At 35.4% G+C, this 17,434-nt stretch overlaps 1 protein-coding gene across 1 annotated transcript in view; it reads right to left on the bottom strand.

Annotated features, from left to right (window-relative positions):
* The window catches only part of LOC120627801, a 36,326-nt gene extending 21,048 nt beyond the window's left edge, over positions 1-15,278 (bottom strand). Inside the window, exon 1 of the mRNA XM_039895838.1 lies at positions 15,098-15,278. Coding sequence (XP_039751772.1) covers positions 15,098-15,103 — 6 coding nt within the window. The 5' untranslated portion in view covers positions 15,104-15,278. The remainder of the gene's footprint in view (positions 1-15,097) is intronic.
* Between the last annotated feature and the right edge of the window lie 2,156 nt (positions 15,279-17,434).

The raw sequence follows: 17,434 nt of genomic DNA on the forward strand, positions 1-17,434 counted from the left end.
TCCTATTATAATATTAAGGATTACATGTATGATAAAAAAGTTTGGGTATGAATTGCTCTAACTGCATAGCTCAACATTAACTAGTCTGTGTGATGGTGATAACAAATAAAAACCTGGCTAAGTTTGTTGTGGGCTTTTCTCAGACCAGGTCGCGTTTGGAACCCTATTACTTTTAGTTTAAAGTTAACGAATGCAGGCATCAGTGTAACATGTGAAATGTATGAACGCTTCAATATAATATAATATTTTATTTAATATAATATATCCATAAACATGAATAACCTAAAATAACCTATGTTTTAAATTAACGAATGCAGTTATCATCATCACTAATATAAGTGTAACATGTTAAATGTATGAACGCTTCAATATAATATAATATTTTATTTAACATAATATATCCATAAACAAGAATAACCTAAAATAACCTATGTTTTAAATTAACGAATGCAGTTATCACCATTACTAACATCAGTGTAACATGTGAAATGTATGAACGCTTCAATGTAATATAATATTTTATTTAATATAATATATTCATAAACAAGAATAACCTAAAATAACCTATGTTTTAAATTAACGAATACAGTTATCACCATCACTAACATTAGTGTAACATGTTAAATGTATGAACGCTTCAATATAATATTTTATTTATTAGATATATAATATATATTCATAAACAAAAATAACCTAAAACAACCTATGTATCAAAATAAAACTTAATAAAACCTTAAACTTCTTCGAGAACACCGCAGCGAGGAGTATAGCATAGATAGGTAATATTACAAATGCGAAAGTATGTTAATCTAAGCAATTAATCGACTTTATTTTAGGCATAAAGTTAGTTGGAAGAACGGAGAGTAGCCTAGGCTGCTATAACTTTTATCCCGGTAAAACTAAAGAGTACAGCGGTATTTGTATAAAACCGTAGTAAACTATGCAACAGCTGATAATGAATACAACCGTCAACCTTTTTTTTTATAAATTTTCGCCTAGTTACCTAACTCTTAATTCCTAAAGTACCTGTAAAAAGTTTGCCAATAGTGAGTGAGTGTTTATTAAACTTCAAGAAACAGAGACAAAAAGTTGAGACTTCCTTCCCATCAAATATATTATTGGTGCAGTAAAATAAGCCTCTCTTAATCTTACAGTGAAATAGTGTCTCCGTTCTTCGATGTTTAGGTAAGTACACCACTTTTTGTAGTTATACTTCTTTTGGCGCGTTAGGGTAAAAATTTGAAGATTTAAAATTATGAGGGTAAATTTTCACGATGCGCGTGCACACCGTCACAAAAAACCGACACCCTGAAGTTAGTACCCTACCTACACCCTATAGTCGACATTTTAGTCTTTCAAAAAAGTTTTGACAGTGTACACTTTCAATTCTCTAAGTCTGCGGGCTCATTTCGGTGATTTATATGATTCAATTGTAATAAAATCTCAAATTTTAATGATGAGTGAAACTTGGTTGTCCTGTAATGAGATAATTGGATAATGCGTTATAATAGAACTTTCAAAGTATTAAACACCGTGTTGTCGTTTTTTCTACAGACGTAGAATAAGGCGAAAGATAAAAAAATTTATAACATTTTTATCTTGTTACGAGTTGTAAATACTCATGGGTAGGCTTTCTATAACTCTCACAATGCCTAAGTTTTTTATAACTCTTACTGGAGATTTTCTTCATTTATATCAGCTGCATACCCTGCGTATACCCTCTATGCACGCCACTGCTTGTTACGCTAAAGAAGAAGTTATAATTTCTAAAGCGTACATAAGTAGCCACACGTTTTTTTTTTTGTTTCTCGTGGGGAATTCCTCATGGATACCACCGCGCGGAGGGAAGGTGATTATGTCGGACTCGTACCGACTAAAACCCCACGGTCCTACCAGTCGCCTGGTGGCTGGGCTGCGGGAACCCTTTCGCAGACATCCGCGACCCAGCTAAGGTAAGTTCTATTTATTCTATTCCAACCACAGGTGATAACAGCTTTGAAACTTGGACAGGCATGTAAGCCCATAGTACGGGTTATGGAGAGAGCTATGCTCTACGTGATCGATCGAACTGGAAATAAATAAACAGTTGCGTTATTGTCTTGGTTATAAGAGCGGAGCAGTGGAAACCTAGTGGTCGCCTAGTGGCAATCGAGTGGTCGATCCACAGCCTCTAACTTTCCTTTAAGATAGTTCGTTTCAAGCAAATATCACTTGCTTTAAAAGTGAAGTTAAACATCGTTTGGAAACTGAAAAGCGAATCCATACTTGGCCAACTTTGTGGACGAAGTTAATCCTTCTCACTGGATAGAGACCTGTGCGCTGCAGTTCGCCGGTATTGAGTTGATGTTTGGTGAAGTTGTCCTTCTGGTCATAGATTAGCTGCAAAACAGCGACTCTAGAAGGTTATCAAAGGTTAGCCGTTCACTCTCTGCCCACGTTTAATCTAAAACATAATTAAAAATCAAATAAAATAACAGCACTAAGTCCAACAAAGACGAATTATTCCGGTTTTGGCTTATTTGTTGACACCCACAAAATGCCATTCAACTAATAAAATACATGCGTGTTTTTAATAGGTTACATAAGTATATAAAGCAATAAAAATTTATATTTGCGTCATAATATGCGTATATTAAAAAAACAAAAGTTAATTTATTCATCACATTTTAGTCATTCATAATCCCCACGCAAAATAGACCATACATATTACAAAGTTAAATAAAATCTATGTTTTTTTAATGTTTATTAAATTATGATTCCGGTAAGGACTGATATTTATTTTAAAAAAAGAATAGAATGCTGCATTCGAAATAATACAGCTGTGTAAGCTCATAGGTATTATCTGTGCTCATAGGTAAATATTTTGTACTCGGTTGTACAGATGCGAGCGAGATCGGGTTATGTTAGTTCGTTCTCCGCTACGGTATTATACTAATAATTACACACATTTCTCTATTGTAGATTTGAATGCATTATGTACAGATACGTAACTTAACGGCCAAATAAAATCGCAACTTAGCCTTCATGGACTATCTTTATGCGAACTAAATTTGCGACAGGCATTGTATTCAAAAACACTACTAACCCTTTCTCCTGCGGTTTTTACGAACGTCGCGTCGCACGAATTTCAAATAAAATAAGCGAATCACCATCAGCATTTAACAACGTACTTGCCTATTCATTAGAATTGATTAGTCACACCTGCACCAGTGTATTATTTTCGGCCAATCGAGGATTTAAGTATTATTATAACAACTCCTCTATAAATTCGGTCAGTTCCGGTAATTAACGACGATTGTATCATCAAAGTCTAACCTTTGAATATATTTCTTTAATACCTACACGAATATATTTCTATAATACCTACCCAGAAACCGAGTTTCGATTATTTACTCTTTTTTGAAATAAAACTTCTTTAGAGGCGACTACGGAGTAACTTAGGTTTTTTTTCTGACCTCTGTGTAGTATCCGCTATTTAAAAATAGTAATTTGGATTGGTCATAGTATAGGTATGTCCACGCTTCTTGACTTATACGCCAGCTAGTGGCAAATATAATAATCAATTAGGATTATGTATTTATTTGCATTATTTTCAAAAGGATCAATTGTGAATAGCAAAGAAAATAAAAATTCAACTATTTTAAAATGCAAAGTTTTTTGAAAATCTCCAAATATACTTGTTTATTACTTTGATAATAAATAAATTATTAAACATCTACACGTGCTGATCTAACCTTCAATTTTCTACTCTTAAGTATTCTATTTAACAAATGGAAATATATATAAAATGTGAAAGTGATATTGATGAATTTTAAATAGAATATTAAATGAAATAGTGAATATCAATGAATGGCGAAAGTTAATTTACCTAATCCCAAAGTCCTTTGGTACTTTCCCGCGATAAAGAGTAATTCATGGTCGTCTCCGGTAGAAGTTAGGTTTATGCAAAATATTGTCGGTACACAACATAAAACCAACAAACAAACACACTTTCTCATTTATAATATAAAGTACAGTTAGTTTAATCAATAGAGAAAGAATGACGAAAGGGGTACGTCGGCTACTTCCAAGACTCGGCACTTGCTATACACCCGTAGTTTACATCGTGCGTCGTGCGTTACGTTTCGGTACTGAGAATTTTTAACAGAAAAACTCGATGCTTAAACAACTATTGGCTTGCCCCGAGATTGCAGCTTCAGTGTCTAAAATTCTAGACCATCGAGGCAGGTATTGTGGTTAACTTTATAAAATGCCATGCACTTGCTCTGGTTTTATAGTGACAGTTACAAGAAATACCTACACCGTTACAGCATGGAGAATCTAACACGAAATGAAACATGAGAGTCAAACCTCAACTCACCGCTTGGCTAAGAGTAACCTCAGTACAAGATTTGCTCGCTCGCAATCGAAGAGCCGTTTTGGAGTATAAAACTATGTATAGCCATAGTAAAATAGACTTAGTGCCATTCGTTTTAGAGTCGCAAATCCTGTACTACCGATTTTAGTTAACAAACGTTCTGTCAAAATCGCGAGCTAAAGAATTGTAGGCAATTCGAGCTTTAATGCAAATATAATACGATACATTAAACTCCGATGTTCAAGTATTTGTATACTTGAAAGCGACTCCTCGATAGCAAAGTAGCGTATCTTGTACTAAGGCTACAGGATATCGCGTGTCCAACAACCAGATACACCACCGACATCAAGCCATTGAGCGTGAACAATTCACTTCCACGAAGCGATCTGTATTCCGATTTTATTTACTTAATAGTTGGCGATCGATAACTTTTTTATTGTTACGCAATGTTGTTTGTAACTTAAACTGTTTTAAATGATTTGCTCTGGTTCTGTAACTGCCTCGTTGGACTAGTGGTTAGGATGTTCAACTACGGATATCGAGGTTGAATTCCCGAGTTGGGTCAAAAATAGGTACCTAAAGCAGAGTTGCAATTATTATTTACATTGCCTTGTTTGTATAGTGGTCAGCATGTTCGATAGGCCGTGTGGTGACGGCACATCAGAATACAGTTGTCACCCCTACTCTACCCGCCGGTGTCCAACTTGGACTGTCATGATTCACATGTCATAACAGCGTCGCTGACATCTGGCCATTTGATGTGACCATTATTTAATATAATATAAACTTAATAAAGTTTGGAAAATCTAAAAGTGCACGCCTCATAATCTCATTTTCCTCTAAAAAAAATACCTTAAACTTTTCACCGCATGTGGGCGCTCTAGGTCACCTGTTTTTTTTACCATTTACTATTAGTCAATGACGTAAATGAAATTAAAAAAAATACTTTAAACATTTCGCGCCATTCTCGACGTAAGAAACAAACAAAAGCTCGAAAGCATTTTGAAAGAAACCAGAGATATAGAAGCTAGAAGATAATATTTTTTTTTTGTTTTTTATTAATTGTAATTTATAAAAGATTTTCAATAGCAAACAACGCGCTGCGATTAAAAAAGAAAATATATATATAAATATAATAGCTTTAAAAAAAAAAACTTCGATACGTTAATAATTACGGTCTGGAGAGTGCCAGATCCATACGGACTGACATCAGGGCGTCCTCGAATATTTTTGTAATTTAATTTTTTTTTTACTTGAAACAAAATAATTGTGTTTTAAAAATATCAAATACGTTTAAACGAATGTTTTTTCTTGTATATATATATATATATATATATATATATATATATATGATAAAATTATCCGGTAAGTGAAATGTGAGAAAAATACAGTAATTTTTAGTTTCGAAAGTCCTTGACTTTCATATATCGGGAGTAAAGTATCACCTCAACGCTTTGCTTATGAGTGATGTAAAAGCTAGATTAGGCATAGGAGATCCAGAGTTGCCGATATAACAAGTAAAATAAACAAAATATTTTTAGAAAACCATAAAACGAAATACCCACCACGCAGTTTGATACAAACGAGTTTAACATCATTGGAACTTCGTCATGGCCATGACCCATAATATACGTAGAATTGAAATATTTAAGTTGAATTTCGAAGCTACTTCAAAGTTTAAGGAAATGATTCATTGAGATAAATTATAGAATAACACATTAGTTTAATGTTTAACGTAATAAAATCAGAAACAAGGAGATCCTTATCAGTGCCTGTTTCACCTAAGTAGGTGGCACTAGCTAACACACAACTCCGGGCTAGCCAGCACTACGCTCTTGCCAGCACAAATCTTCACTCTAGCCAGGACTCATCTTCAATCTAGTCAACACACATGTCGTCAGTAGCCATCCCACAACTCCGGTTTATCCAGCACACATCTCCACTCCACACTGCTTCGGTGGACACACTTTAGCTGGAGAACATATCTTCGGACATTTCAGTACATCTCCTCTTTCGTGGAGACCGGGCCAAATATTATGTATGTTGTCCCCGGACGTGCTGTTACAATAAGCTCGGTTGTCTAGAAATAGGATCTGGATTTTATTGTCCGTTTTACTTCATTGCACAACGATACAAGGATCATACAAAAGGCAGAATTAACGCGTTTAACTTCTGCCTGTACTTAATCAAATCAATTCAAATACACTTTATTGTATACCAAATTAAAACAACAAGCATTAAAAAAAATACAAAATTAAAATAAAGGAGAAAGAGTTATCGCTTAAAAGCGATCTCTACCAGCACGGCTAACATGGGAAGGAGACAATTATATACCCGGGGAAAGGATTTACAACTATCTTCTCCCAAAGCTTTATCTAATCTCAGAGGACTGTGCGCACAAGTGGAAATAAAACTTCTCCTATTCCATGTTCCAGTGATTTAGCACTATATAATTTTTATCTCCCGCTCTCCTTACTTCCTTAATACCACTAAACCACAATCAATAATATCTAGGCACTATTTCGAATACAACTAAACCAACGGCTACATTCATATCGATGAAATAACCTATTACAAAGTTCAAATATTTCTACTTACGTATAGGTACCTATTTCGCAGACTGATTCAGCAAATGACTCAACAGTTGTATGACCCTACAATTCATTTACGTCTGGCTGTCAGTTATTATTAAAACTACATATATTTACAATAAAGTTATGCTTACTTTTGTAGTAATAGCAGTTCTCCGCGGTTAATTCAGGCTACGTAATATAGGTACGCGGATACCTTATACTCGTAGACGTAAACTCTCCATTAGGTACGTTTTAAAAAATTTCAGTCTCTTTAACTATGCTTTCAAATTTCAAACAACAGGTGGAGGTTTATCTTCATAGAATAGTCTAATAATAGTTAATTTTCGGTATAATATGAATTATTTGAACGCGGATACCTTATACTCGTAGACTCCCCCATAGGTACATTTTAAAATTTTTCATTATCTCTTAAACTATGTTTTCAAATGACATGCAGGTGGAGGTTTATCTTTATAAAATAGTCTTAATATCTTTTTGTAAGGATTTATATTCTACGCCTAATAATGAAAATAAAAAAAAACAACTTTTAATTTTCGGTTTAAAATGAATTGTTTGAATATTTTCTAATCCACCATTTTCATTAAATTATAATTTGATCTAATGCGTCACTATCGTAGCTCACTAAAATTATAGTACGAGTATATGTAAGTGTAGATACCAGATGATCTGTTTTATAACTGCGGGTACTTATCACCCAAAAAAGACTACCGATTGCGAGTAAACTTTCACAATTAATCAGACGTTACGCTTAGTTTGATAAAAGTAACATGACTTTGTAGTTATGCCTTAAACTATTAATTTTACATTATCGTAATTATATTCCGCCAACCTGCTTTGGAGCAACATCGTGGATCAGAGCACTAAATGTCCTAGGACAGGAGAAATTAGCCTGATGTAAGACTTAAGAGCTAAGATTGATAGGTGAGATAAGACTTAGACTAGATACAAATAAATAACCCCTGATACACAATGACCAATCGGGTGACCGGTATTTTATTAAAAGGTTGATATTGTTATTATCATCAAACTGAAAATGATTGACAGTTACCCTTAGGCACCCGACCAATCAGTCTACTTTCACGATTTCGCTGGTAAATTTGTTTGTGGTACCATTTTCATCGAATATTTTCAATGCTCCTAGAAATTAAATATTGGCGTGCTCTATCGCCTGTCTAACAGTCGTATAAATATAAATATGATAGGTTATTATCTAGTAAGTTTCACTACACTTACGTATCTACTGAAACTTATATCTTCCGTTAATTCATTACGAGATAACGGAAACAAAACATAAATATAACAAAACAGCAACTATGTAACATGCGTATGTATTATCGTTTATCATGTTATCCATATTTTAAATACATGTGCATAACCGAATCGCTCGACTGAAAACTTATATGTTGCATAGTTTTCATTATTACTCGTATGTAATTAAGTTAAGGGAAGTGATTGAAATTTCACGACAAAACAAAGTTTTGCTTTAAAAAAATATATCGCTATTATTTACTGAAAATTCAATAATCTTATTTGGCACTATCTCACAATAACTAATAAAAACTAAAAAATTATTATCTGACTAATAAGTAAAAATGAATTTTCATCTCCTTTCCATTATGAAGTTTACTTTTGTTTTTATATGTGATTTCATAACTGGACTTCCCTTAGCTCAATAGGTACTGACAGAATACCAGCGTTGTGGGTACATTAATATCCGGAACATTAAGCGGAGTCAGAACCTTTTTATTGACACGACACACAGACTTAACTATTAATAATAAAGTATAAAATAAGTTACTCCGTATGTAAGTCTGTTTGTGTTGTTCTGGTTCTGACATACATAAGTGTCTACATCTGTATCTATACAACGTGTAAATGAAAACCGAAATAATACTTCTGAGGCTTCAGAGGTACATTATTTAATGTATCTGAGACTTATCTATGAAACCGAAATTCTAAATTAATTTTTGAGTAAACCATTGTCATACTTTTTATTTAAAGAAATCAGATAAACAACACGCAAAAGTGAAATCAAGTGACTCCAGTCGCAAAGCGTGGGTACTATATGCTCGTGTCGAGCTTTTATCGTAAATAGGGTTGTCATAAGATAATGTTTAAACACTCATAATGTTTTGAATTAAGTTTGTATGGAAAAATAAAAAAGATTCTTTTGATTTAAAATTTTTACAGGCTGATTCCTTATGAAATATACTTAGGCACCCTTCAACAGTATTTACGTAATTCCTTGTATATTTAAAAATGAATTGCTGTTCGTTAATCTCACTAACACTCGAGAACCCACCAACCCCGACGTTTGACGGCCGAGTGGCGCAGTGGGCAGCGACCCTGCTTTCTGAGTCCAAGGCCGTGGGTTCGATTCCCACAACTGGAGAGTGTTTGTGTGATGAACATGAATGTTTTTCAGTGTCTGGGTGTTTATCTATATATTATAAGTATTTATGTGTATTATATTCATAAAAAAATATTCATCAGCTATCTCAGTACCCATAACACAAGCTACGCTTACTTTGGGGCTAGATGGCGATGTGTGTATTGTCGTAGTATATTTAATTTAATTTAATTTATTTAACCCGTATTGCATCAGCGTAGTTGGTCTGTGCTCTAAACCCGTCTCTTCTATGTGAGCCTGTGCCCAGCAGTGGGACTTCAATAGGCTGCAGATGATGATGATGACGATAGGCCACCCCACTGTGCTACTCCTATGTACATATCATACGTCTATATCAAAAACGAGGGTTGTCAAGTATCGGTATTCAATATACTGAAACTAGAATATCTATCCCTACTTCCCTACTAATGTTATATATCAATGTAAGTTTGTTTGTTACGGTTTCACGCAAAAACTACTTAACCGATCCTCATGAAACTTTGTACACATATTCTTGGAAGTGTTAGAAGTAATATAGGATACTTTTTATCCCGACATTAAGCTCGTTCCTTTGGGAGAGGGGATGGAAGTGTTTGACGATTTTACACCATCACTCCGACAAACTATAACCGATTTAAATCATTATTTTTTTAGTATAGAGGTTATAATATTTATTTCATTTTGCCCAAACTTTGTGCAGACCTGATGAATTTGAGGTAGATTGCAGAACTCCTCAGCGGACCGCAGCAAACCCCTCATTTAAGGTTAAGCGATACTGAATACTTTAAATTTTTTTAGAACTACAACTAAATTGAATGCCACATCAAAAAACAAAATCAAACGCAGACGTAGTCGCGGGCAACAGCTAGTAGTATAATAAACTATCATTATCAACTACAGGGCACAAGTCTTTTCTCATAATGAGAAGGGTTTAGGCCGTAGTCCACCACGCTGGCCCAGTGCGGATAGGTGGACTTCACGCGCCTTCGAGAACTTTATGGAGAACTCTCAGTCATGCAGGTTTCCTCACGACTTTATCCTTCACCGTTAAAACAAGTGATATTTCATTAATCTAAAATTAAAAACGCACATAACTCCGAAAAGTTATAGGTGCGTGAAAGGATTCAAACTCGGTCCCCCGAAAGGCAGACCGGAGCTCTAACCACAAGGCTATCACTGATTTACTTTAAATAATATAATAATACATCATTGATATTTTTAAATTACTGCGCGGTTTACCTAAACGTGCTACAATTAATAATTGAAATACATTTATAATTTTATGATAGCACGAAGACGATCTTTTGCTTAACAATCACGTTCTATTTTAATATCAATCAAATTATGCTTTGATCGATTTGATTGGCTTGTTATCGCATTACAAGAAAACTAAACAATAAACCACTGACCAATGACACCGGCTGTGCAATTTTTTTTTTAAAGTTCTTATAAGGTTTCACCTTCCGGAATATCCGAATAATGTTTGGAAAAGGAGAAATCGGTTCACAAAAATTTTAAAAAATCATTTTTAATATACACAGCAGAATTGTTCATTTAGAATAATTATTTATTAAGAAATTAAAGTAATTCATTAAAGTTTTACCTATTTTATGAATAATTATGTAATAAAAAGAGAAAGTTTTGCTTACTAACTTAGCAATGTTTTTTTTAAATTACGATTTCTAGATATGCATCAAACAAGATGAAATTCATTTTATCAAACATCCTGTGAACCCACCTGATTGCCCTCAAACTTTCGCTGTTCTAATTTTTCAGCGCCCTGGGACAGCCCTGTGGTTGGATGCATGTGTTAAAGACATTTTGCTTCAGGTTTAGGCTCAGTTCCTTTTTTCCTTAAGCGACCGGTATCACAGTTTTTAGTGCATAATTAGGTTTCGGGGTTTCAAAACCGCGTAATTCGAGGCAAAGGCTGCCAGTTTAACATTGCATACGTTCAGATTTCGATTCGTTATCCTACACTTAGCTAATTGTAAACCTCGTTCAACCAAATCATCAGTCAGATCAATCCGAACTAATTGATGTAGTAATAATAATTGGCTATAAAGGTAAATACTAACCTCCAACAGGCACGAACGATAAGTTAGCAAGCACGCTCGTATAATATTTCGATTGGGTTTTTTTTTTTTTGTTTTATTAAACTTTTAATTTTACATTTAGCTTTAATATAATTCCAATTAGTAAACACATAATAATAACAAATATTCTTAGTGTAACCAATTCTACTTGGCGGGGCGACGGAATTGTAAGACACGTGTAAAGATCAAAGTTGTTTAAACAATATTCACTTAGAATTACTTGACAGTCAAGAACAGTGTCCCTGGCTAACGTCCCACGCAGAGGAAGCAATAGCTGGAGCACGTAACCTGTAGGTTTCACTAGTAAGGTTCCTAACTACAGTGTACAGAGTCTGGCAAGTGTCTCCGAGAGGAAAGCGTTTACTGAAGCACTGCAGGCAGGTACCGCTAGAGATTGACAATGCTCGGTCGCGGCACCGTGTTGTACTAGTGGGAAAAAATCTCTTTAGCGCGATTTACATTTCACGCAACTACAACTAACCCCATCTAGTGTTAGCGGGTCAATATTGCGTTTTATTGTAATGTTACACTAGTAATTTTAACAATTATTCATTGTAAAGTCAACATCTTCTGAGGATGCTCCGGTTTCGGAACGAAACGTGCGTAGAGTGTACATTGCCGAAGATCTGTTTGGTGTGGAGTATAAGGATTGAAGTAATTATAAATTACACCAAACAGATTCTCCTGCTGTCCGCGGAGTATAGCAAATTAAGCTATATTTTTATAATGACAAACTGACAATTGGCTATTGGTTTTATTGATTACCCAAAAATAATTTATACTGATATTACAAATGCGAAAGTGTGTTTGTCTGTCCTTGCTTTACGCCCTAACTTAGCAGCCAATCGACTTGATTCTTGGCATAAAACTAGTTTAAGGTACGGAGAGTAACATAGGTTACTTTTTATCCCAGGAAAACAAACTGTTCTGATTGGGATTCGTCAAAAATAACAACAGCAAGTAAATCGTCATCATCATCTTAAAAACCTATTACCAGCCAGGGAACTGGTCTCCTCCCATGAGAAGTGGCTAAAGCCGTAGTCAATCACGCTGGCCCAGTGCGGATTGGTGGATTCGCCACACCTTTGAGAACTGCAGGTTTCCTCAACATGTTTTCCTTAACCGTGATATTTCAAAAAAAAGAAAAATTTGAAGCACTTAAGCCGCTTAGAACAATATACTTCCAAAACTTATTTCTAGCCAGACTTATTGGAATTGGATGTTTGTAGCCTTATCTGCTATGGTGATCTTTGTCAGAGAATAATCATCATCATCATATCAACCCATTACCGGCCCACTACAGAGCACGGGTCTCCCGCAAAGAGAAGGGTTTAGATAATTAAAAAGAGGGAATAGATAATTAAATAGAGTGTTCAAATTCACAATATATTTATTTCAAGTAGGCTTACTCTACAAGCACTTTTGTAAAGTCTATCTTTAGTGACTCTACCAATGGTTCGGAATGCAGATTCTACCGAGAAGACACCGGCAAGAAACTGAAAATCTTTTGTCATCATCATGTTGGGCACTGACGTCCTGTTTAAGAGCTCAAGGCCTAAACGCTGCTCGGGTTAGCGAGCTAGGCGATTAACAATGTTATTGGACAGAAGCAGGCGTAAGTTTATTGAAGTCTTTAATACATACAATGAACATCAAATTAAACCAAAGTAACACTAAACTGGGGGAGTAATTTACAATAGTTTATAGTAGAGTCATTGTCTCCTGAGGATACTTCGATACTGGAGCTCACGTGTCTAGAGTATTTTGGATTATTGTTGAAAGATTGATTGATTGAACACACAAAATATACGAGTAAGATACAATAAAATAAAACAAAAGAAACAAACTAGTTATTGTTGTATAGTTTCGTAAATAAACTCAATTTCACACAATTATGGAGCCCATTTGGAAAGTGGTGATCCTCGTGATCTGTAGACTATTCTAACAAGGGGACTACTTTGATACTATACGGGTTCGAACCAACGGACCAAAGTTGTCGGTATATGGATTGAATCTTAGAAATTCCTGTTCAATTCAGTAAACTGTTTTAAAAGATACATTCCTGAAATTAGAGAATACCAGGAGATAATAATTCTCGGCTTTAACAAACCACAGACTTTTATGTATCGGCCTTTTACCAATGTGTTTAAAGTCAATACGCTATCGCTTCTACAGTTGTACCCAGTCAGCTTTCTCTACCACTAGAAGTGAAAATACGTATTTGATAATGCAAATACATGTATGTATATTCCAGACATACGATGAGCAATTTAATTAAGAGAATTACGAATTTTAAGTTTACGTCACTGTAGACGTTAATTTACAGATAACAATTGCGGCAAGCAACAAAATAAAATTAACTACAGTTCGATAAATTTTATCTGACTCATTTAAAATGTATTTTTGGCGCGGAAACAAATTTTAGATTCCATTAATAAGCTGGATAAGTGGTTAAGTCCATAAGACCTTTTGAAAGATTATTCTGGACCCAGTTTTTGTATGGTTTCATCCGAGAAACGGAATGCTAGGTAGGTATATAGTTTATCTAAGAACTTAGTAAACAGCTCATCAACAGCAAAAATATTTTTGGCAATCCGGAATTGGTACCTACTTAGTTCCAAAATTCAAAATTCAAAATTAATTTATTTTAAGTAGGCCTAGTTTATAAGCACTTCAGAAACGGCAAGTCAGACTGTTTGTAGTGACTCTACCACCGGTTCAGAAGGCAGATTCAACTGAGAAGAGCCGGCAAGAAACTCAGCAAATTGCTCTTTGCCAGCATCATTTAATAGTTTAACATCATAATTTTAATCTTTAGAATTTTTCTGTTTTGTCAGAGATGAGAGCGGAGTGGCCAGCTTCCAAGCAGCCTTGTCATTAAATAAAACGTACAAAACATAAACAAACTCTTCGATTTAATAACAAAGAATTATTGTAAGACTTCATCATTGTGAATGTTTATATTGTCAGTTTACACTTTCCACCATAGAGTTATTGTCGCAAAACGTGAATTGCCAGAACAGTCGCCTTAGCAATTCATTTTTGTACGTTTACGCGAGTGAGTATAACCAAAACGAGTCTGAACGGCTTTTCTACCACCGCCGGTGAAAGACCCTGAACCAAACGGTCGTTATTAGGGCTGCTAGCTAGGTTTCCAGTGTTGTCTGAAATGGTACGAGTTTTATGAAGTAAATTTTGGGTGATTTTAACTTGAATATAATATTCTCTACAACACAGTACAGTACTTAAGGTATTAGCTTTCTTGCCGATTCGGTTTTGACTTCGAATTTCAGATTAGATAGATATCACGAAGCAGCTCCGGTCTAAATGCTAAATTTTGCTAGATAATGAAAAAGTCGAGGATAATGTTTTTCAAGTAACCTTCATAAAATCTAGCCCAGATCTAAGTAGCATACCTGCTGAAGACGGAAGTAAACTTCTTTTTTTACATCGGACATAAGTTTGCGGAAATTCGAAGTTCTAAAGGGACGGAGCAATGGGGATTAATTAGCAATGTTCTTTATTTAAAACCGTGAGTGTTCTTTTTTCGATTTTATTCGCGTCTGATCTAGTTATCTTGCTCCAGTTAATTATTTCCGACAACCCTATGCGTGTGAATTGATATAATAATAATAACATGAATAAAATACGGAAAACTCACGTTCATATTTCACGGGCTCCGCGTTGCTTATATCACTGAATCGTCTACCATAAAAACGTCACGAAACCACAACTTTCTTCTAAGGAATTCCCAACTTCACAATAAAATAATAACACGGAACAAGTTCTGCTCAGCGGTCCTTGGAATTTACTACCAATACACGTCCTATTGCTACGGTTGCCCGCCGTCAACTAAACTAAAGGAGGTAATAAAAAACTATACCAAACTTTCTCGTGCGGCCGCGATTTGAACCTGCTTCACAATGAAAAAGAGGATTGAAATAAATGTATTCAAATTTAATCCTTTAAATTTAAATAGATTCATAAAATAATTTCATATAACTGTAAAATATATCGTTAGGTTATAATATGCAACAAAGAACTGTATTTAATATTTTTTACATACTCTTATATTATTCTTAATATCTCGAAATTGAAATGTAGAGTTTGCACGTATTTTTATTTACAGTTTAAAAGACTTCAACGCGCTTTATGTTACATAGTATCTAGTCATTCATTAAAAGATACTAAAAATTAAGCAGAAGACAGAAGGTATTAAGCGACTATTGGTATTGTATTTTCACATATTGTAAGATCTCCTTTATGCGAGCGTAACTAACGGGCAAGTTGTACTTTACGGGCGACCGCTCGCAAAGGACATCGGACCCCTTTTTTTGCCCTCAGACCGATTGACGCAGTGGGCAGCGACCCTGCTTTCTGAGTCCAAGGCCGTGGGCTCGAATCCCACAACTGGAAAATGTTTGTGTTTCATCACACATGAATGTTTTCCAGTGTCTGGGTGTTTATCTTTTTATTATAAACATTTGTGTACGTTATTCATAAAAATATTCATCAGTCATCTTAGTACCCGTAACAGCTACGGCTTACTTTGGGGCTACATAGCGATGTGTGTACTGTCGCTAGTCGTAGTATATAAGTTTATACCTCTTATACGCCTTAAATTCATTCAATTCAACTGCTGGACATAGGTATTTAGTAGGGAGTTCAGAAAACCACAGTCTTGGGCCGCTTGTATTCAGAGGCTCCTATCGACTCGCTTGATGTCGTCTGTCAAAATGCGCTCGCTTGATGTGTTTACCGGAGCGGGGTCGATATTCCAGTACCTTAGGAGACCAACGTCCATCGGTTTTCCGGGCTATCATCATCATCATCATCATGTCAACCAATCGACGTCGAATGCTGGACATAGGTCTTTTGAAGGGAGTTCCAAAATACACGGTCCTGGGCCGCTTGCCTCCAGCGGTCCTAGCGGCTCGCCTGATGTCATCTGTCCACCTCGTTGGGGGCCAACCTACGCTGCGTTTACCGCTGCGGGGTCGCGATTCCAGCACCTTAGGAGCCCAACGTCCATCGGTTTTCGGGGCTATGTGTCCCGCCCATTGCCACTTCAGCTTCGCGACTCGCTGAGCTATGTCGGTTACTCTAGTTCTTCGTCGGATCTCCTCATTTCTAATGTGATCACGTAAAGATACGTATAACTCTTACATTACTCTCTTTATCGCCCGCCGAGTGTCTCTAAGTCTTATATTTTCTTTATTTCGGTAAGGAAAATGAAAAATATGATAATACAAACACACAATACCAAACTTTGTGACAAAATCCATTGCCAAGTTAGGTTATATAAGTTGACCTATAAACATCGATTGGTGAAAGGTAAATGTATGCCTAAGAATCTTCTTTGATTAGGCGTTACATACTTAGGCATTACCTGGCCCGTCGTTAATGAAAACAGGCATTAAATTTGCAGTTTTAAGATCTTACGTAAAGTAGCTATTATAAATTGTTGACCAAGTCGCAGGCAACTGCTAGTCTTCTGTAAAATGCTACTTTTGTTTGATGTATATTCTCAGTATTCAATCTTGTTTGACATAACATTCTTGAAACTGAACGCAACAACAAATATTTGTGTTGTGTTGGAAATGGAAAAAATAAATTAGGTAAGAACGCTTTATAGATGACGCATTGAATGTTTCTCATCCGCGATGGACAATTTAATTAAATCGATTTAGGTTATTTAGTTTAAGATAAAAAATATAACAATCGTCATTATCAACCTATTACGTTGACGCACTCCCTGGCGGCGGTGAATGCTGTGGTTTTAAGTCGAAGAACCAGGTTCGATTACCAGCCGTAGCAATTGTGGAATTTATAATTTTTGGATTTTCTCTGCTCTTGTCTAGTGGAAGCTTTCACCCTGTCGATATAGCTAAGCGATTTAGCGTTCCGGTACGATGTCGGGTAGAAAGAGATTAGGGTTTAATATAATATAATATATATAATAGGTTAGCCCGTTACTATCTTAGACTGCATCATAACT

Source organism: Pararge aegeria, chromosome 12, assembly GCF_905163445.1.
Source record: "Pararge aegeria chromosome 12, ilParAegt1.1, whole genome shotgun sequence".
Classification (NCBI taxonomy): Eukaryota; Metazoa; Arthropoda; class Insecta; order Lepidoptera; family Nymphalidae; genus Pararge; species Pararge aegeria.